This window comes from Ruditapes philippinarum, unplaced genomic scaffold (genome assembly GCF_026571515.1).
Source record: "Ruditapes philippinarum isolate M1 unplaced genomic scaffold, ASM2657151v2 ctg32_1_1_1_1, whole genome shotgun sequence".
NCBI classification, from domain to species: domain Eukaryota; kingdom Metazoa; phylum Mollusca; class Bivalvia; order Venerida; family Veneridae; genus Ruditapes; species Ruditapes philippinarum.
Genome location: NW_026860502.1, coordinates 516,879 through 538,038, shown reverse-complemented (window position 1 = coordinate 538,038; position 21,160 = coordinate 516,879). Strand labels below are relative to the sequence as shown.

Below are 21,160 nucleotides of genomic sequence, written 5' to 3'. Positions count from 1 at the left end.
CGCATCCGCGCAGTCTGATCAGGATCCATGCTGTTCGCTTACCAATTCCTTTACAAGTAGAGAAACTGATAGCGAACAGTATGGATCCTGATCAGACTGTGCGGTCTGGATCCATGCTGGTCGCAAACGCACTGTTGGTTTTGTTGTGACGCGGCTCATATGTTCCCCAAATGAGCCCCTTATTTTGATTATTCCAGACACAGAATGCCAGGTAGAATCTTAAGGTTTTCCTACAGGTTAAAAAACTTTTTCTCTGTCAATAAGCTAAAGAAAAATAAACGAACAAATGCTGTGATATAATGTGACACTGAACAAGAGATTGATAGGAAAACATATTTTGTCGGCATGAAATTAAAATAATTTATACCTCCACTCAGTGAGTAGGACTTGTACAGGTTGCCTCAAATGACAGACATGAACATAAAAAAGAGTCTGTGTAATGAGAACTGTTACTGTTCTAATTTTTCTTTTCTTTTTTTCTCTTCAAAAAAAATGTACAAGATTCCAAGCTTAGGCTTCAGGTTTGGTTATGGTTCTTTTACTATTCAATCCACCTTTCTTTGATAGTATCAAAGCTAGTGATTAAAAAAAAATGCCTACAGATTGAATAAAGAAAATTGAAGGTCAAAGTTAACAACTTGTTTATAACATAGGTTTCAGCATTTTTAGCTTGACTATTCGTGAGAGCTATTGTACTTGTTTTGGCATTTGCGTCACACAAGTAAGTTTTTACATGCAAGTTGGTATCTCCAAAACTACATAAGGAAATATGTTGAAACTTCACTCACTCCTTTCAGAGCATAATCGGAGGCCACTGTCCAATGCCCATAACTGTAACATGGCTTTTGACGGAATTATGACTCCTTTTGAACATATACAAGCTCTTATTTTACTATCAAGCGCCAAGATTAGCTGAGCATGCTGTCCTACAGTCAGCTCTTGTTTAAGGTTTTTGTTGTGTCAGCTTGCTAAGCTTGATAAAGGGGGCATCAGGTAAGTAATCCAGTGGTCGCTGGTACGATTCTCGGGTGAGGCAAATATCTTGGTTACATTTGATATCGGAGATTGTCTAAAGGTCATTTGTGTCTCAACACTGATTCTAAATTTATTCAAGATAAGAAGTCAGTCACTTGCGAACAATTTGTGATAAATGGTAAGTTAGTTATCTGGGAAAGCTGGTAAGGTGGATCAACTGCCAATATATGACCTGAGAAGGTGTAAAAACTGGCATAAAAAACAGAAATACAAAACAATTTTGCACATCTATGCAGTCTGACCAGGAACATTACTGTTAGTTGATAAAATCCAAATTTTTATCTTGACATCCCTAAAATTTGTATTGGAGAGTTCTAAAAATGGAAGTCAATTTCAGAAAATTCATTAGTAAATTGATATGAAACAAAGACTGGCATATAGTTTAAAATTTATTGAATACTGTTCATGGGTAAAATAGTAAATAGTTATATAATTAAAAAATAAATATTTATCTATATTATCACAGCCTTGATGAAGTAAAAAATAAATAACCTGGTATAAGTGTCAATAAAATGAAGAAAAAAAACATGCGTATAAAATATTAGTTGTAAGATATTTAAAAAATGCAGACCAGAGAACTATAAAAAAATACATTGTTAAAGTGTTACAATATAAAAGATTTATCGTACCCTGGTCCTGTTATTTCTATTCACTCAATTTTTATATTTTGAAAATCATTATAAAAAAGCAGTACTTAAATAGAAACTAAAAAAGAGCTTACATGTATTTTGCAATATTTGTCAGCTGTTAAAATGAGGACTTATATTTGATGTTTTTTTATTCTTCTTTAAATTCTTCATATTGTAAATCATTCTTTAAAGTGTGTAAAAGTATAACTGTTAAAATTTGCTATATGAATTAAAAAATATGAAAATGTCACACTGTTGACATATTTAAATCATCATTTATGTAATGGTAAAGAATCTCTGTGTCTGTTATTCATCACTTATGGTCATTGAAAGTTAATACAAAATTACAAAATGAAATATTCTTGAAGATAATATTTCATTATCATTTTGAGTGAAGTTGAGCGATTATTCTAGACAGCATGTGTCACAAACCTTTTAGAAACAGACATACAGCATTCTTTTAAATTGTTCTCAATACAAACAACTATATGAAACCCACTATAGTCAAAACTTCTAGGTATTGAAATAGATTCCCTATTAAATTTTGATATTCATATCTCAAATGTTTGTAAAAAGTCAGCAAGACAAATAAATGTATTAACCAGACTATGTCCTCTACTTAATCTGGATGCAAAAATTCTTATATACAAAAGTTTTATCAGATCCAACTTTAATTTCTGCCCTTTAGTCTGGCATTTTTGTAGTAAGGACAATACAAACAAGTTGGAAAAACTTCAATATAGAGCTCTGAAAATTGTTTTTAATGACTATTCATCAAGTTATGAAGATCTGCTTAAACTGACTAATATGTTTTCACTCCATATCAGTAGAATTAAACAACTCGCTATTGAAGTTTTTAAATGTCTTAACAGCATTTCTCCTAAGTATGTTCAAGAACTTGTTAATGTGCGTTCATCAAATTATAATTTTAGATACCAAAATACATTAGATGTACCTAAAGTACGCACAACCAATTATGGTAAAAAGAGTTTTCGCTTTGAAGCATCTAAAATCTGGAATAGTTTATCTAATGATCTAAGATGTACATCTGACTTAAATGAGTTTAAACGACTAATTGAAACATGGAGTAATGACAAGTGTGCCTGCTCTATGTGCATCTAATCGTTTATGTTCTATTTTACTTGATTCCTGTTTTTTGCTTGTAAATAAATTTAGTCTTTTCCTTGAATTATGTACTATGTATCTGTATATATGTAAAACCCTGTTAATAGATATGACTGTATTTTCATTGTAAATGCTCAGATTTCATTACAATGACTATATAAATTAATTGTATGTATTATTATCTTATGGTGTCTGTTTGTTTTTGTTTCTTTGTTTCTTATTATTATTTTCTATATTTTGTTCATGTCGGATACAAGCTTAAAGCTTATGTTTTGTACTGTTAATCATAACCGACTATAAATAAAGTTTGTCTTACTTACTGTCTTACTGTCTTACTGTCTTACCTTTTAAATTTAATCATTACTCATATGAGAAATATTGAATAAAATATTGTTCCTAATTATCAGTCGATTTCTTTAAAATAAAAAAGAAAGGTCATAAGTTCATATATTTTTGGTTGATACCAATTTCAGATACATAACTGGCAATAAAAAACACCCACAAAATTATGATTTTTTAAGCTTTGAAATCTATATAAACTTTACATATAATTTCCTTAATTAATGCCTATCTTCCTATCTTAGAAGGAAAATGCTGTCTACATCATTTTAAAGAAAACAGTTATTTTGATTTATATCACATAAATATATTATCTAATAAATTGTCCTACAAGAGCACTTATGGTCTTGAATGTATATGATATGCTTGTAAATTACGAGGGAATTTTATCATACCAAATACATACCCTGCAATAAAAATATTTATTGCAACCTTACTTGATTTTTCATTTGTTTGCTTTGAAAGCATATATCAGATGACTAGAGTTCAACATCTTTTTGATAAATGACACTTGATTGCTGTTTGTTTTGTGATATAAGAGTCTTATGTTTTATTTGACTTTACGTTTTTTGTACAAACACAAAGTTTAGTTTGCACTATATCTGGTTCTATTTTGAGAACTGTACAGATTTGAGAGCATATTGTACATTTGATGAGAACCAGAGCTCATCAGACACTTCTAAGTTCCACACTAGCCCAGGTGCCCTTGCTAGCAAGTCAGTGATCATTCTCGTCATTTCTTTGAGAAGAGTTGTTGCCCCTGTTTTGTTGTCAGTTGCTGCTGCAATGGTTAGGGTAAGGAGATTTTCTGTATGATATGCTAAAGGAATATCTCCAGTATCTTCCTCGGGAACAGACTTTTGGGTGTTCCCACTTAGTGCTATCTTGAAGATTTCGTTTTGTGTAGTTGCGAAAATAGAATCTTTCCAATCAATTCTTGTGGTAGCATGTGTCTGTAGTGCAGACGACAATTTTTCAAACAGTCCTGCTGGTAGGCCAAGTGGTAGGACATATGTGACATTTGTGATGACAGGTTCGATGAATTCAGCCAGAGCCTCATTCCAGTATTCAGCAAAGTCTTGACCCGCCTTGTCCAGGTTATACCATGGAAGGACTACAATAGGGTAGCTATACAACAAACCTGTTGGTGACGTGGGTTCTGGAACGGAATAACAGATATCAAGTGTGGGTGCAAGGTCAACAAGGTTATTGAATTGTTCATAGTCCAACTCTTCATAAAACCAGAAGCAGTTCATGAGTGGGCGGGAAATTTGACCGTTTCTCAAGAAAAGCAATTTAGCATTCTCAAAGTCTTCTCTGCTGAACATCCCTTTACTCAGGAAAACTTTGTTCACTTCAAAGTCCAGGAATGCTTCCATGTCATGACGAAAGATTGATGCGAGCATTTTCACAAGGATACGGGGTTTTTGGAAAACTTTCTTCGACAGCGCAGGTATGTCCTTAAACCAGAGAATTTCACCTGTATCATGGAGGTATTGTAGACAGTCGGTCAGTTCATCAGCTGTTACTTCCGTTTCTTTTCCACACATCATGACCTGCTTCCAGGGGAGGAAGTAGTCTTTGTGTTTCTTCAGTGCCAGTCTCATTTTGTTCCACTTTTTAGGAACAGATCTTTGTGCAAAGGGAAATAGGCTTTTGTCTATTACCATGAGTTCTACGCTTTCTATAAGGCTACTCACACCATATAATCCCTCGTTATTACTGACCAAGGAAATGTCGGGAATTATGCGTAAAGGATTGTTAATCAAAAACTCCAGTTGATTTTTCTGTATTTGTAAATGTTTGATGTATTGTGAAGACCTCTTTCCATCACTACCAGATTTGATTTTTTGCTCAAGCTCATCAAACTCATGCTGTAGAAGTTGAGCGTATTGTTGCATTTGTCTTTCAACATTTGTTTTGACCAGTTCTTCGACAGACTTTGATAGACCAATGTAGCTACTGGCCCTGCTTATTGGTGTTGGCGTAGACATTTCCTTCAAAGACATGTCTTTCAAATCTAAGTTTGGCATAGGCTCATCTTTAGTTGAACTCGCTGCACTTTGTAAAGACCTTCCAGAATGTAATGACAGTTGAGATCTACGAGGTGACTTAGATGAGCGTGATGAAGTTCGTGAAAGTGTGTCTGGGGTTTGGGAAATGTTCCCATTTTCATCTTCAATTGCAAATTCTTCATAGGTGTCAAGATGTGTACCCACTAGCTTGACCACCACGCCAGGCATGTGGACACTCAGGAATTCTAGCCACTGACCAATAGCGTTGTAATGTGTGTCTGTGCTGTACGAGCCATGATTATACACCAACAGTACCATACCTTTAGTGTCTGAAAACATTGGATAGATCATAGTGTAAGCACTGTCTCCTCCGAAGTCATTAATCATAAACTCTACATTGTTCTCGGTCTTCCAAGGCGTCTGCACCAATGCACGTGTTTTATCGCCTTCTCCTCTGGTCATAAGTGATTTCCGGTGAATTAAACCATTGATGAGACTTGTTTTGCCACTCCCACTGGCACCAAAGAACAACAATTTCTGCCGCTGAAGGTTCTCTGTTTTGATGATAGCGAGTTTTTTCAGATACTCGAAGATTTTTGTAGGATGATCAGTTTTCCAGATTTCTGGTGGCGGTTGATGTATGGGATTCTTGTACAACCATAGACCATACTTGGACAGCCTTTTGAAGCTATGAGCAGTCACAAGATTTTTTAATTTGTGCATTTTCATTGGCAGAGCAGTGATACGGTTTTCTGTGATGTCAAGTGTCTCAAGGTTTTGAAGCTCACAAAGTTCATCAGGTAGACAGCTGAGTTCATTTTTCTCTATCAGGAGAGTTTTCAGCTTTTTTAACCCTCCAATGGCTGTTGGCATGAAGCGGATACGGTTATCAGCAAGGTTTAATTCCTGTAGGTTAACAAGCTCCCTGATTCGAGCTGGAATTCTTTCTATACGATTGCTACTTAGTCGAAGATTTACAAGGCTGGTAACTCTGCCAATGTCTTCTGGCAATAAATTCAACAGATTGTTTGACATGTCCAGCATTGTCAGATGATTCAAATTGAATAGACTAGGTGGCACTTTACTAAGGAAGTTTTTACAAACATACAGTTCCCTCAGTGAAATGTTACTCATATCAGGAATATTGTTAATTTTTGTGTTTTCTAAATCCAGCACTTCAAGCGTAGCTAGTTCAAACACAACTAGAGGAATATGTTCTGAAGTAAGTTTCCCTTTGCGTAGCAATTCTTCAGATTCTTGGAAAGAATCCACTTGGGCACAAAAACTGCGATAGTTGACTGCTAATGTGCGTAGTTTAAGCATTTCTGGAAGTGTTTCTGGTAAAGATTCAATAACGTTACCCCAAAGTAAAATTTCTTCAAGCTCCTGACAATATGCAATTTCTGGCGGTAAAGTTGTAATATTCGTCTGCTGTAGATTCAATTTCTGCAAATTTGTCAAGTTTCCAATTTCTGGTTGAAGCATGTTTATCTTGTTACGGCTTATATCCAAAATTTTGAGTTGTACCAATTGCCAGATTGCTGGTGGGATATATGGTAAATTGCATTCGGAAATTCGTAATTCTACTAAGTTTACAAGTTCTTTAAGTTCTGTTGGAAGGCCACTAAAATCATTCGGATTTGTGCACCGTATCCCATTCCGGCTGATATCAAGTTTTGTGAGTGTTGTTAAGCGCCGAAGTTCCGGTGGTAGAGAACGTAGATTGTTTGATGCAAGACATAGTTCCCCAGTATCTTTTGCTGAAATTTACAGAAATAATCACTTATTAAATGGTGCTTGATAAATAAATGACTACTGCAGCAGAAAAGCGTGGAGATATGCTTTTTGTGATGAGATCATGATATATATTTATATTTTTATTATAAAAATACTTTGTAGCATGAACCCTATGATTTCAGCTAGAGATTTTATTTGAGACTCAGTAAAAATTGTTACCATTATCAAGTTGATAATAATATTATTGTGTGTATATGAAGGTATACAGGAATAAGGTTCAAAATTAAAAAAAAATGGAAAACAATATTTACATAATAATTATAGTGTTACAAATTTTTTTGAATACATAATTCCAAGGATATGTTTAAATTTCATACCTCCTACAACAGATAATGGTAGAACTGTCATCCCCTGGCCTGACATGTCAACTATTTTAAGACCGTCTGCTGTCAAATCAGGGGACTTAACCACTGTTTTCTTCTTGCCCTTCTCTTTACCGCTGGACTTTCTCATTGCAGACTGAAAATGATAAAAGTCAAGAAGAAAATTTATTGGGAAGTTTTGTATTTTTCTGTAACCTTGGTATTTATAAATAATACATACATTAAACATGTTTTAGATTTATAATACCATTCTAATACAGCAAAACTCCTATAATTATGTCCAAGTTTGATAAGTTGATTTTTTCATTCTACTGATTTTTTCATTGTACCGAAGTAACAAGAAAGTCAATATACAATGTATTTAATCATTGTTACCTTGAGTTCACCACCAGATTTTCTGTTCGGTGACACATTTTTGGCTTTTCTACTCGGACTGGGACTTTTCTTTGATGATTTGCTACCAGCTGACTTTGGTGGGCTATTGTCACGGTGACCAGAAGACGTGCTGGCCTTGGATTTGGCTGATGTTGGCTTCTCCATGGCCTGTAGACAAATAAAACAAAGAATGGATTTTATTTTTATGATCGAAAACTTTCTGTGTAAAGTTAAAAGGGACACAACTGAGATTTTTTGACATGACAAGTCTGGAAATATTTTTCAAGATTTATGTACTGATTGAGATAGGTCTAGACCAGTTACTTGTATGTAAAATTTCAATTTATTTTCTCACTCTAGAATAATCATTTTTATTGTGCTAAATGACACAAAATGTGTTGGAATACTTCTGGAACAAATTAGACAAAGAATAAAAAAAAACGACTTTTAATACAATTCTGAGTATATTCCTTTTATGATCTTTGCATATTTTTCTGTTTTTAAGTGCCCTTGTTGATCTTTGAAAGAATTTCAAATTTTATTCAAATTTTATGTTTCTAAGCTTTTTGACCTCGGTGTAGTTGGGGACTTGATTGTAACAGTGAGTGAATTTTTTGCTGTAACTATTTTCTTATTCTTTCTAATTTGTGATAGAAATAAATTCCTTCTGAAGAGTGATAGTGTATATCTATAATGAAGCATTGTGTGATTGGTATTAAACTTAGTCTATATAAAGCAAAAAAAGTTCTTATGGGTAGAACTAAATAAATCTAGTTAATAAATACAGGTACATGTTTTTATTGAAATGGGAGACAACAAGAAATTGTACAGTCACTAGATTTAGTACCTGTAATCAAAACACAAAGACATTGATGATGAAATATTAATTTCTTTCTCAACTTTGAAAAATATTTTTCATATTTTTTTTGGATAAATATAAAATTTAGTTTCAAGAATTCCAGAATAATAGAGACATTTTCTTTCTGTCCCCATCTCCTCCCCTCTGATCTACTCTATATCATCAAGGCTTCCACCCCTCCCCACTTTTTCTGTATCAACCCCACTCCTCCCCTTTTCTTTCTTTCCTGTTCTCCCCTTTCATTTATTTTTTCCCTTCCCTTTTTATGTCCCTCATTCTAAGTTTTGTGTATTTTCTTCCATAAATAATTTGAGACGTTTAAAGTACAGAGAAAATAAAGTAAGTAAATACAAATTTCAAACATCAAAGTGACCATTGTGCCATAACAGATTAATTGAAGTGTGAATGTAGACTTTATGTTATAATATTGTTTAATCCTGGATTTAATTTTGTATACCTTCAGCTTAATATTTACAATGTGCTACCCTATATGTAAATGAGAAGATTTATTTATTATTATTTTTTCAAAAGAAAAACTTAATTTAAATGATGACATGTATATTGCAAATTTTTTTATTTTTTTTTCTGTAAATTCTGCCTTTTCATTCCCACCTGTCCCAATGAAATTATATTATCATTAAGGTAGAACACCTCTAGATAAGTCTTTAATTTAAAACATCTATTTTTGGCTTAAATTTTCATATATAATTGTATTGCTTTAACTTAGAGCATATCTGTTGATTTAATTTAAAACATCTGTGATTTGATGTTAAAATAAATCTGACTTAAATTCAAAATATATGATATGACTTGAATTTAAAACACATCTGTGACCAGAGTTAAAACATGGCTCAGTGATGGTTGAATTTAAAACATGTACCGGGTATGTCCCTTTAATTTAAAACACATTTGTGACCCTAATTGAAACTTGATTATAAGACTAGATGTATATACTTTCAAGTCAGTTACACTTATTTTCATGGCAGATTTATTAACTTCCAAGTCAGATACATTAACTTAAAGATGTAATTACTTCAGATACATTTAAGCCAGAATGATGTACATTGTAATTACTTTCAAGTCAGATACATTAAATTTCAAGCCAGATTTATTAACTTCCAAGTCAGATACATTAACTTAAAGATGTAATTACTTCAGATACATTTAAAGCCAGAATGATGTACATTGTAATTACTTTCAAGTCAGATACATTAAATTTCAAGCCAGATTTATTAACTTTCAAGTCAGATACATTAAATTTCAAGCCAGATTTATTAACTTTCAAGTCAGATACATTAAATTTCAAGCCAGATTTATTAACTTTCAAGTCAGATACATTAAATTTCAAGCCAGATTTATTAACTTTCAAGTCAGATGCATTAAATTTCAAGCCAGATTTATTAACTTTCAAGTCAGATGCATTAAATTTCAAGCAAGATTTATTAACTTTCAAGTCAGATACATTAAATTTCAAGCCAGATTTATTAACTTTCAAGTCAGATACATTAAATTTCAAGCCAGATTTATTAACTTTCAAGTCAGATACATTAAATTTCAAGCCAGATTTATTAACTTCAAAGATGTATTTACTTTCAAGTCAGATATTTTTACGATCAATCCATGTTATTACTTTAAAGTCAGATACTGTCACTTTTTAAGTCAGATAGTAACAGTCCAATGCTACCAGCATAATTATGCAACCATGCAGTCTGTTTGGATCCAATTTTATTTGTTTCCTTATTGTAGTATTCTCTTATATTGAAATTACTTATGCTACTTTTAGATTGTTTCAAATTTACATATAATTTAATTAATGTAGAGAGATTATTTAAAAAAAAAAATATTGTTTTGAAGTAATAAAAATTAAAAACATTAAATACAAAAATTGTAGTTTACCTCTATTTCCATAACTTCACCAAGTGGCTTAGCAAACCTGGCTTTCTTCAACATGTTGTTTGTTTTGTAATTATTCTTCCCAAAATTAAATATTTTACTATTGTTCTCTATTTAGTTTAACTTTAAACACTACTTATATTTTTAATTAAATGAACACATTTTTCAATTCTATTTTCATAATTTCACTTTTCGTAATCCTTTTATCCATTTCTCCATGATTTAAATCAAAACTTATATTTGTGAATATAATATCATAAATGTGTGCACTGTGAAATATCCACCAAAAATTCTTTTACAACATAATCCCAAGCCCTTGGTTACTGGTCAACTTTTAGATCACAGAATTTACATTTAATACATTGATTGAATTAATTTATACGGTTAAGCCAATGTTTGTTACACTAGACTGTTCGAGTGTTTGTTTAAAAGTTTCAACATATCCCTCTGTTGTATACAATAGTCACCTAATCCTATAAAACTTTCACAAATTTGGTCGTAACTTTCCTAGGATATTGACAAGAGCTTTTTGTTCGTTAATGGGTCTGATATAGCTGAAAACAGCGGAAAAATAGTGATTTTATATCTAGTTTCATCGAAATGTGACGCGAAGGCTTCAAAATGTAATGATTTTTGAATTATCATTGATTTATAGAGATAACCAAAATCTGTGCGGAGGGACTTCCCTAAAAACAAGGCTACATACTGATACCACCATAAGAGCTTATCTTGTTTAGGTTGAAGATTTTAATCTGCAAAACAAATCTCAATTTATATAGATTGTCATATGAATTAAGCTATGATGGATTGACTTTAGTCTTGAATTTATTTGTTTTAACTTTTAAGCCTAAAATTTTGGTAGCCAGATATTTGAAGAACAAGCAGTTAAAATGTAAATCATGCGGTTTTAAGATTTAAAGATCCTCGTAGACAGGTGGTTAAATAACATCTGTGCTTTATAAAGCAGAACTTTTGGTATAATATCAATAGTAAAACAGTGTAAGGTCATCATATAAAACTTAGTATGTTACCTACAACATTCCATACCAAAACCTGGTGAATTTTCTGTCTTTAATTCAAAACTGACAAATGTGCTTTTAAGGAATTGCCATGTTAAACAATAAAATTTGACTGAATTTGCAGGGCTGCTGGTACAGTCATAGTAATATTATTGCTAACATTGTCACAGTGAAGGGACTTGATTTAAAGGATGTAAGAAATAGTTATAGTTTGATAACTTCTAATAGGTCTTCAGAAAATGTACATGCATTGTTATCATACATATATAAACAAAATCCCTCACTGCAGTTGGTTTGAATCCCGACAAGGACTGGATTCCTTCATGTAAGGAGGCTAGCAAGCTAGCTTACTGAACATTGATGGTTCTACTCAGGTCCCCATTTGCGCTTCCTCTACCAGTAAAGCTGGACAGTCGCAATATGACCTTTACTCAAGTCACAACATTTTAAATTCTGTTTTTCTCTATTCTGTAATTTGAATGATTATTATGGAAAAAAAACAGCATTTTTGAAAACAATCATTTGTTTGGGGTTAAATTAGGCTTTTTATTGCCAAACTATTTACTATTTCTTTAAATTTACCAATGTTACGATACATTAAAAAATCTACAACTAAGGAAGAGGTGGCTTGCAAATGTTGGCAATCATGTTATAGAAATATTCAAGTTTTTATAAAAAAATTTTACTGCTTCAATCAAAAAATGTTTTAATGCCATAACTTGATATAACTTGACTCCTCCGTCATTATGTTTTGTTGGACATTTACCCTGTCATATTTCTATGAAGATAATGTGGTAAGATAAAACTTGTATCTAGGTATTTAAAACATGTAATGTATAGAGGATTATATACAGGCGTATTGATTTGGAGATTATCTCGGATTACAGATTTTCATATTTGACCTGTCAGTCGATCTATAAAACTGCATTGATGATTTCTCCCTTTGAAATTTGTCATTTACATTATGTGTTACAGGTGCTTATTTAATTGTCATTGATTTGAATAAACAACTTTTAAATGGCAGTTTAAAGGGACTCCACAGAGGTTTTTTTCACAAGATGGGACTTGAAATAATTTTTCAAGATTATTGTTCCATTTGATGTAGGTCTAGACCAACAACTTGTGTGCAAATTAAGTTTCAGATCATTCGCTTACTTTGTTTTTCCAGAATATTTATTGTAATTATAAAAAAATGACCCAATTTCACTCAAATCAGAGTTTTTGTATGTATTTCTCAGCATATATTTTGATTATCTTTTGCATATTTTCCTGTAGTAGGTGCCCAGCTGATCTATGTGAGAAATTAAATTTTATGGTTTTAGGCTTTTGGACCTCGGTGGACTTCCTTTAAATTTAAGACAGCAGACTAAGTAACCTTAAATAAAAGCAGATCTATTCCAGTTCAAAACCAGACCATTTTTAGCTCGACTTTTCTATGAAAAGGGGAGCTATCCTACTCGCCCCGGCGTCGGCGTTAGCGTCGGCGTTGGCGTCACACCTTGGTTAAGTTTTTCGTACCACCCCACTTTATTTCAGAAGTATTACAAGTATGGCTTTGAAACTTACCATACTTGTTCACCATCATAACCTCCATCTACAGACAGGAGTACATAACTCTGTCAAGGTTTTTGACAGAATTATGGCCCTTTTTGACTTAGAAAGTGTATTGAGCTTGGTTAAGTTTTTTGTACCACCTCACTCTATTTCAAAACCATTGGAGGTATTGCTTTGAAACTAACATACTTGCTTACCATCACGACCTTCGTCAACAGACAAGAGGACATAACTCTGTCAAGGTTTTTGACAGAATTATGCCCCTTTTTTACTTAGACAATACATTGAATATGGGTAAAATCCACTTATTGCCTTAACCCTTTGAGATATTGCTTTGAAACTTTTAATGCTATTTCACATCATTACCCCCATCTGTACGCAAGAGAAGGTAACTCTGTCAGGGATTTGTTTTAAAAATTAAGGCCTTTTATTGACTTAGAATCTTGGTTAACTTTTTTGTACCAGTCCACTTTTTGACTGAACTGTTTGAGATATTAATTTGAAAGTTGGAATACTTGTTTACCATCATGGTCCCAAAACATGGGCAGGAGAAGGTAATTCTGTCAAGGATTTTATTTGAATTATGGCCCTTTTTGACTTAGAAACTCAGTTAAAATTTTCATTCTTGTCCACTTGTTGACTTAACCATTTGAGATATTACTTTGGAAGTTGGAGTTCTTATGTGCCATCATGAGACCTATCTGTAAGCAAGAGAAGATAACTCTGTGAAAATGTTTCTTGATTTGTACTTAGAAATTCCTAGTTAAAGTCTTGTGTGCCCTTAACTGTCAAAGTTTTGTTTTATAGGCAAGCACTAAAAAAGTCGAGCGCGCTGTCCTTCTGACAGCTCTTGTATTTAATCTTACTGAGTCTTGAAATACACAAATATAAAAAAAATCACAAGTCCACTGGGAAAAAAAGAAATACAAATAGATTTAATTGAGATAAGGTTTAAGAAAGGGCTTAATAAATTTATTTTCGGTCTGGTATTTACGTACAAAAAAGAAATGAAAGATGGAATCTCATAATTATACAAAGTCAATGAAAATCTTTGGAGATGGATCTTGTACTTATTAACACAATTATCATAGTTTCTGCACAACATATAAAAATGTAGAAAAAAATTAAACTTCCAGAAAGGCAAAATTGAAATGTTGTGGGCTAGGTTTGATTTTATGTACAGTGAAAGTTGAGAAAACTGGACGGCTTTCGGACTGAGGGTTTTGTCCGGTTTTCTCAGCGGTCCGGTATTCTCAATGTCCGCTTCAGCTGTTCAGGATCTTATATTATCACCGAGCAATGACTTACAAAGGATGCTGTATATTTGCATTTTCAAGATCATGTGTACGTATATTGCTAAATAAAGAAATGATAAAAATACAAGAAAAATGTTTTAATTGTTTTGTCCCATTATTGCATAGAAATACAATAAATGTTTGGATATAAATGAACAGCAGTTACCTCATAACGATCAAGTCCGAGTGCATCTGCATATGTTTACATTTGGGTAATGGATAATGAGTTAACGAACGTAGTTTACTTTGTTTGTTTATAATAATATCATATTGGTCAGATTTTTAAAGTAGGTTTCGGCAAATTTTCACTGTCTTTAATTAATTTAACTTTGTCACTTGTAGACAGCTCTCGTTGAATTATTTTCGGCCATGGAATAGAACTTAGCGCAGATAAATTTCGTTTCCGTTGCGTTGTCAATATACAAAAAGCAACACAATAGAAAAATACTCTATTTTGTATTCATACCGATTTTTACTGATCAATATCTAGTGCATTTCGGCATTTATATAAAACGGTAACATCTATACCTTACAATAAAAGAGATATTATAAACAAATCAGACAATTATTGTTCCGTTACCACTCTGTTAGCGCACGGATTTATATTACATAAACGTAATATAAATCCGTGGCGTCCGGTATTGTCAGGGTAATTGTCTATATAATTGACTTTGTAGTCCCCAATCAACCGTCCGATATTCGGTTTTTACAGATTCCGGTATTGCCAATGTTTAATACAATAGTTTAAAGAAGGGAAAATTTGGGACTGAATTATTCGTCCGGTATTTAGAGAGTTCCGATTTTCTCAGCGTCCGGTTTTCTCAAATTTCACTGTACTATGTTCATGAATGGCAGTGATTTGTGCAAGGAAGCACCCACGCCTCTAACACAGGTTTAAGCAGAAGTCGTTAACATTTTAGCATGAAAATGGTGATTTTATTTGTCACTATGGAACCATCAGTTTGTCACTTTCATGACATTTTAAAGCAGGATATGGTCATCAAGTTAAAGAATGCAAGTGTGCTCAACTTAGAGAGAAAATGGTCAGAAATAAATAAAATTTGAACTTTGGAAGGGGGTCAGAGGTTATGAAGCCTTTGTTATGGCCAGATTGTACATAAAGTCACTAAAAGGGCAAACACTATTTCATATTTTGTCATAATATTGACACTTTATGTTCTTACAGTTGATTTATATCAGACAAACAAGGCAATGGTCCTGATTAAATTTTTGAAATGTTTTAACAACTAGATCTTTCTTATTGCATATTGAAACTTGACACCAAGTAATGTAGTGTTATATTGAATTGTTATTGATTAAATACTTTGTTTTCAATATATGAACATGAAATAGCTTTAAATATTTTAGGTATACACTCCAATTTAATGGAGGATTTATGAGTAATAAATGCAGAAACCTTACATTGTGAAAATTTAAAGAATCAATTTGTTTAATGTATAGAGACAAATTGCCCACCTGTTTAAAAATTTATTCATTTTCATGGTAAAGTAATAAGGTCTATATTAAAACGTAAACCAGAACGTGTTTATTAACTGATTTACAGGTATTGCATTGTCATTTAGTAATTATATCACTTAAACCAAAATATTAATTATATTTCATTGATCGTTGATATTATAATAATACATTTTATTCAAATTTTAACACCATTTTCTAAGACTAACTATTAGAAACTTTGTTGGTTATACTCAGGTACTTGCCTGTGCCTAACATAATGTATGGCGGTGGCACCTGAAGTTTTTTTAATTTTTCTAAAAAAAATGTAAAATTTTAATATCCATTAATATATGTGAGTTGCAGTTAATGTTAAAATACAATGTATCAAGACAACAGTCATGTTCTACTTGATTTGACTTTAATTATACAAATATGATTCTTTCTTTGTCAAAAAATTAGAAAATAATTGTTACAAATTTCCTCGTTTTTCTACACATATCTTCAAATTTGTTTAGGGGTTTTGTGAATGTATGTGTTGTTTTTTTCAATAGTTCTGATATGCTCAAGTTCTACAATACCTGAATTAAACCATAACAATATTTAATGAGTTCTCTCCCTTGCTATTAGTTATGCCTTAGCCTGTTGACTTTTAGTTACTGATATTTGCTGTTTCGAATTTGTAACAGACCATTCATTCAAAGTTTTAGGTATCATCAAATATCAAATTACAAAATTTGAGATACCAAAAGTATAGAGACTCACTCAGACTGCATAATTAGGTACAAACAGGACAATGTATCAGGGGCCCTACCATGGCTAAAATTCTAGACAGTAGACAATAGAGAATGAGATGATGCCACTTACAATTATAAGTTGAAAGTTCATTAGTTTAGTTTAAACATAATTATCTATTTTAGCTTGATTGTGATTTGTGAATTTTTGAGTCAACTTCCTGAAACTGATTAGTATTGGGGAAGGAAACATGGTTGTGAACAGAGCTCGGACCTACAATCCCTGGGTTAAGAGGCAGACACCTAAAGCAGTTGGTCACAGCTCCCCATAATGTAAATGTGTTTGCTGCTTTTGAAAAATAAAGGGCTAAATTTATTATGAAAATAGAAATGTTGGTCTTAAACAGTTATATATTATATTATATTGGCAGCCATTTTAAGAATTTTCTAAGATTATAATTCATCACAGTCTCGCCAAAACATGTTTAAAATACCAAGCACTTTTCAATCATGCGAGATGACTGCCACCTTGGTTTGCCAAACAGTAATTGCACCAGTGAGGCTGGTGCTTCACCACTACACCACTTATAGTACAATGTATTTCTGTCTGCTTTATCATACCAGATATATAGTAACTGTTACATTTTAATTTTGACATTCCCTATATAATCAATGGATTGTATGTAAATTAAATAATTTCAAGGTGGTCGAACAAATGTAGTAAGGTAATCACAATATATAAAGGAAATCATTGTACCCCACTACCCTGTCTTGCGAGCCTTTACAATTCAATATGCAACCTGTCTGGCAAGTACAAGCACATGTTACTTCTGATTACTGTACCCTCCTTGGATGCCTATATATTTTAACTTGTATATTTCATGCTAGTACAGGAAGCAGACTGGTTTTATATACTGTGGTAATGGTGAAAAGCATACCTTTGGAAGGCAGTTGCCAGTTTCTGTAACGGCCCCCATGTAGATTTTTAGAAATTCTCCTTATTGTATGACCTTAAGATATTCCATGTACATTTTTTACACAATGCCTAGACAAAACTGCAGCAATGGTCACAGTATAGTTTGAAATGCAAGTTTAATCCCAGACACCTCAAATAATATGTAAGCAGTTTAACCAAAGCAGTGCTGTCATATTATATATAAATTGATATTATTTTTCTTTTCACTCCTGGATTAATTTGTTTATATGTTAATCCTTGTATAAGTAGTACTTATTTATTGTTTGGGTTTTTTGTGGATTTTTTTTCTTGCTGTGTAATCAGTAATGTTCTTAGTCTGTACAGAAGTTAATTTAAGGTCAATTAAGAAGAAATTAGTTACAATTAATTCTGGTGTAACAGTAACAGGACTGTTGCTACAAATGTCTAAAAGTTGTTTCAAGTTTTCACTAAATGCAGCTCATCAAACATGGAAGACATTGGCGTCATTTATATCTTGTAGAAAGACAAAAATTGAATGGGATCAAAACAGTTACTTTTCTTATTCTACCAATATTTTTATTAATTAATAACTTTATGTACATAAACATTTTTCGATGGGTTTAAAAATTGATCTGTGGACAATTATATTTATCTGTAACTACTGTCAATATTTTGACTATGTTTAGAAACATATCAAATAAAGTAAAGGAAAAAAAACACGACAAGTCTAGTTGGAAAATCTACCTATGTAGATAATTAAAAGATCTACTGATCTCATTGACAATTAAATTGGGTAATAATACCTTGTGATCTATGGAATATTAATTTTCCTTATTTGTGTAATAGTCTTTAACCCTTTTGATGCAAACAAGACTAGGGTACCTATAAATGTCTCACTGACAATACCATGTTTTTTACCTACCCACTGTGTTTATCAGTTATAAAATACAGAAATGTAAAAATAGCTCCAGATTTGTGCAACATTAACACAGAAATGTGAAATTTTATCTACAGTAATTAAATTATCCAATATATTTTATAGTAAATCAAATTGAAATAATTAATTAGTGCATATATCTGCTTAAGAGCCTCATTAAAATATTCACAGGAAAGTGTTTGCTGTTCAAGATTATTTGTGAGAATGGAAAACAAAATATTTCAGTAACCGTTTGCGCTTATTCATTTCTATCTTTTTGAATTGCTACAAAATATTTTGGTCTGTTAAGTGGCCATGGTTCTCATTTAGGTCATAGATTTACACAGATTTAGCAATACTTTTGCACAAATCCATTGTTATTCATAGATTAATTATTGTGTTACTCATTTTGGTCATAGATTTACACAGATTTAGCGATACTTTTGCACAAATCCAATGTTATTCATAGATGCCATGCCGCCTTACTCCTTTTAGTCATAGAATTACATAGTTACTTTTGCACAATTCTGTTGACTTATTCATCAGAGTTAGTGTTATGTTTGCACATATTGTATCATTAACCTTGTTTTGTGGTACATATTGTAGCATGAGCTGAGAGTATTGTTATTTTAAACCTTTTAATTGTAAATAATTAAACAATTTTATTACTCAAACAATTTTTAAAGGTATCAATTAAAGGTATCACCATAAAACTAAGAATGCTTGCTTATCATGACAATTCACACTTGTAAGCTATGGCATAATTCCTAAAAGCTATAAATTTTAAAGTAATATGTCCCTATTTAACAAAGAATTCTTGTTAAAATTGACAGTAACTATGGTGACATAGACACATAGGACAAGGTACTGTAGAAAATGATCAGTATTCTAGTTATGACCCTTTAACACAGAAAATTATTAAACTTTTGTATAAAATACCAATATTATGAAAAATCACTGTAACAAAGTTAATCATTTTATTTGGAAGGATAGTGAATAGTAGCTAAATATTACACTTGTTTTTGACATTAAAAAATTAGACAGAACTTCAAATTAACAGTGAATTTAATCCTGAAAATTAAACAAATAATTCAATATTGGTTACCACCCTTTTCAATGACTACTTACCAAAATAATACTATTTTTCCATGCAAATTTTAAGAGTATATAAAATAAATATGTATTATTTACTCACCAATGAAATTAAATCCGCTTTCTAGAAATAAATATTTTTTTTAAAATTCCAGTTTTCACATTATGTTAAATAATAGTAATATCAAAAATGTGAATCGTTTCTTGCATTAAATAAACCATACTAATTGATTATCGTTTAGTTTTCTCGTTCAATTTTTCATTCCTAATACAGCGTTATATATCCAATCAGAAGGCTTTTGTGTTTGATCTACCAAGTTGATCGTCGACGACACCTACCCTTTGTGCCAATTCAAATAATTGCGACCATTAAATGACAAGACTTCAATAGCTGTAGAAATAAGCGTATTATTGATAGAATCATACATGTTCTACTACAAATACCCGTGAACAATTACGCTTATAATGAGGTGGTTTATATATACATGGTATTTATTGAAAAATGAAAATTTATAAAAGTTTGGTATGAAATGTTTACATTTTTTCGGGACTATATAAGTAAGATAAAATATTGCAGGAAGAAAAGTTAATTTAAATTATTCTACTATAGCTATTCAATACTGTTGTGGCTTTATCAACTCATTTATTTAGTCAGTTCGACACATAGATAAAACCTTATTAGAAAGTCAAGTGAATATGTAAATAAAGTTGGTAAGAGTATGTCAACAGAAAGAAGCCAATGCAGTAATGTTATTATACCCCAACCAAACATAGTCCTGCCCTGTCCTTTCCTGTCCAGATTGTGTTTCTTAGTATTTTTAGAAACAGGTGATAACTTAAGATAGTTCTAAAAAAATAGTGGAAATTATGCATTTTTCACACATTAAATGCCACCCCCCTGACAATTATGTTTCATTGAACACTTGGTCCTTTCTTTCAAAAAATTGGTTAACAGCTTGATATGGAGGATGGAGGAGACTTTGCATATTTATTTTAATTAGTTTATTATTCAAAATATAACACAGTCTCTGAAAAAAATGCCAATGCTTTGTGAAAAATGTTGAAGTTTTGTTTCCATCTAATATTAAAGATAGATAGTCCAAAGAAAATAAGAATGATTTTAACTGCCTTTTACACAATTAAAAGCCAGAAAAAAAGGTTAAGTTTTTGCATTATAGTCATATTTGTACTTTATACAAATTTTCATCAGAATTCATACAAATTTTCATCAGGTTTTTCTTACCGAACGCTTATCGATTAAAATTTATAGGATTTTTTCAAGTAGCGTTGTGATAAGTAATTATGGTGTATATTTATCCATGGAAGTACATTGTACTATAAAAGTTGCTTATAGTAGGCTTATCTATATACGGCAAGGTTAAAACATGCAACTTGACCCATTGATACCCGTATCAGGCAATATTTAAACTGTTTTCGTGAATTGATAAACACAAACGGTGTAGGAATTGTAAAAGTCATTTTAAGAATTATTATAAAACGAAGGGCATGAAAATTATTAAGTGCACTCTTCATATTCATTCATACTGGCAAATATACATTACTATGTATAGCAGTTGTAGAAATGATTCATGGTCTTGTCATAACATTAATGATGATTTGTAAATTAAAGGGTTTAAATCTATATCTTATGAAATATTTTCATAAAATTTATTAACTGTAAAATTATATTGGATACATTATTATATGGTTGATTCCCGAAAAAGTTGTTACATAGAATGTCTTTGTTATTTAACACTGTTATTTAACC

At 31.7% G+C, this 21,160-nt stretch overlaps 2 protein-coding genes across 4 annotated transcripts in view; one reads left to right on the top strand and one right to left on the bottom strand.

Moving 5' to 3' along the window:
• LOC132760336 (lipase maturation factor 2-like) overlaps positions 1-21,160 on the top strand; it is a 46,472-nt gene that overhangs the window by 7,200 nt on the left and 18,112 nt on the right. The window lies entirely within an intron of this gene.
• Positions 2,631-19,815, bottom strand: LOC132760335 (malignant fibrous histiocytoma-amplified sequence 1 homolog). Of its 3 annotated transcripts, none has more exons than XM_060752300.1 (4): positions 19,496-19,815; positions 7,639-7,806; positions 7,258-7,399; positions 2,631-6,903 (listed from the first exon to the last, which is right to left on the bottom strand). In XM_060752300.1, the coding sequence occupies exons 2-4, from the start codon at positions 7,801-7,803 to the stop codon at positions 3,737-3,739; spliced, it is 3,474 nt and encodes a 1,157-aa protein (XP_060608283.1). In that variant the 5' UTR covers positions 7,804-7,806; positions 19,496-19,815; the 3' UTR covers positions 2,631-3,736. The 3 variants fall into 3 exon arrangements, with proteins under 3 accessions (XP_060608283.1, XP_060608282.1, XP_060608281.1); XM_060752299.1 differs by lacking the exon at positions 19,496-19,815 and adding an exon at positions 17,386-17,468; XM_060752298.1 differs by lacking the exon at positions 19,496-19,815 and adding an exon at positions 10,394-11,016.

Coding starts and splice junctions, on each gene's coding strand:
- LOC132760335 (XM_060752298.1), bottom strand. CDS start 10,447: ATGTTGAAGAAAGCCAGGTTTGCTAAGCCACTTGGTGAAGTTATGGAA. Junction 7,807..10,393: donor GTGAAGTTATGGAAATAGAG/GTAAACTACAAT, acceptor ATTTGTCTACAG/GCCATGGAGAAGCCAACATC. Junction 6,904..7,257: donor ACCATTATCTGTTGTAGGAG/GTATGAAATTTA, acceptor TGTAAATTTCAG/CAAAAGATACTGGGGAACTA.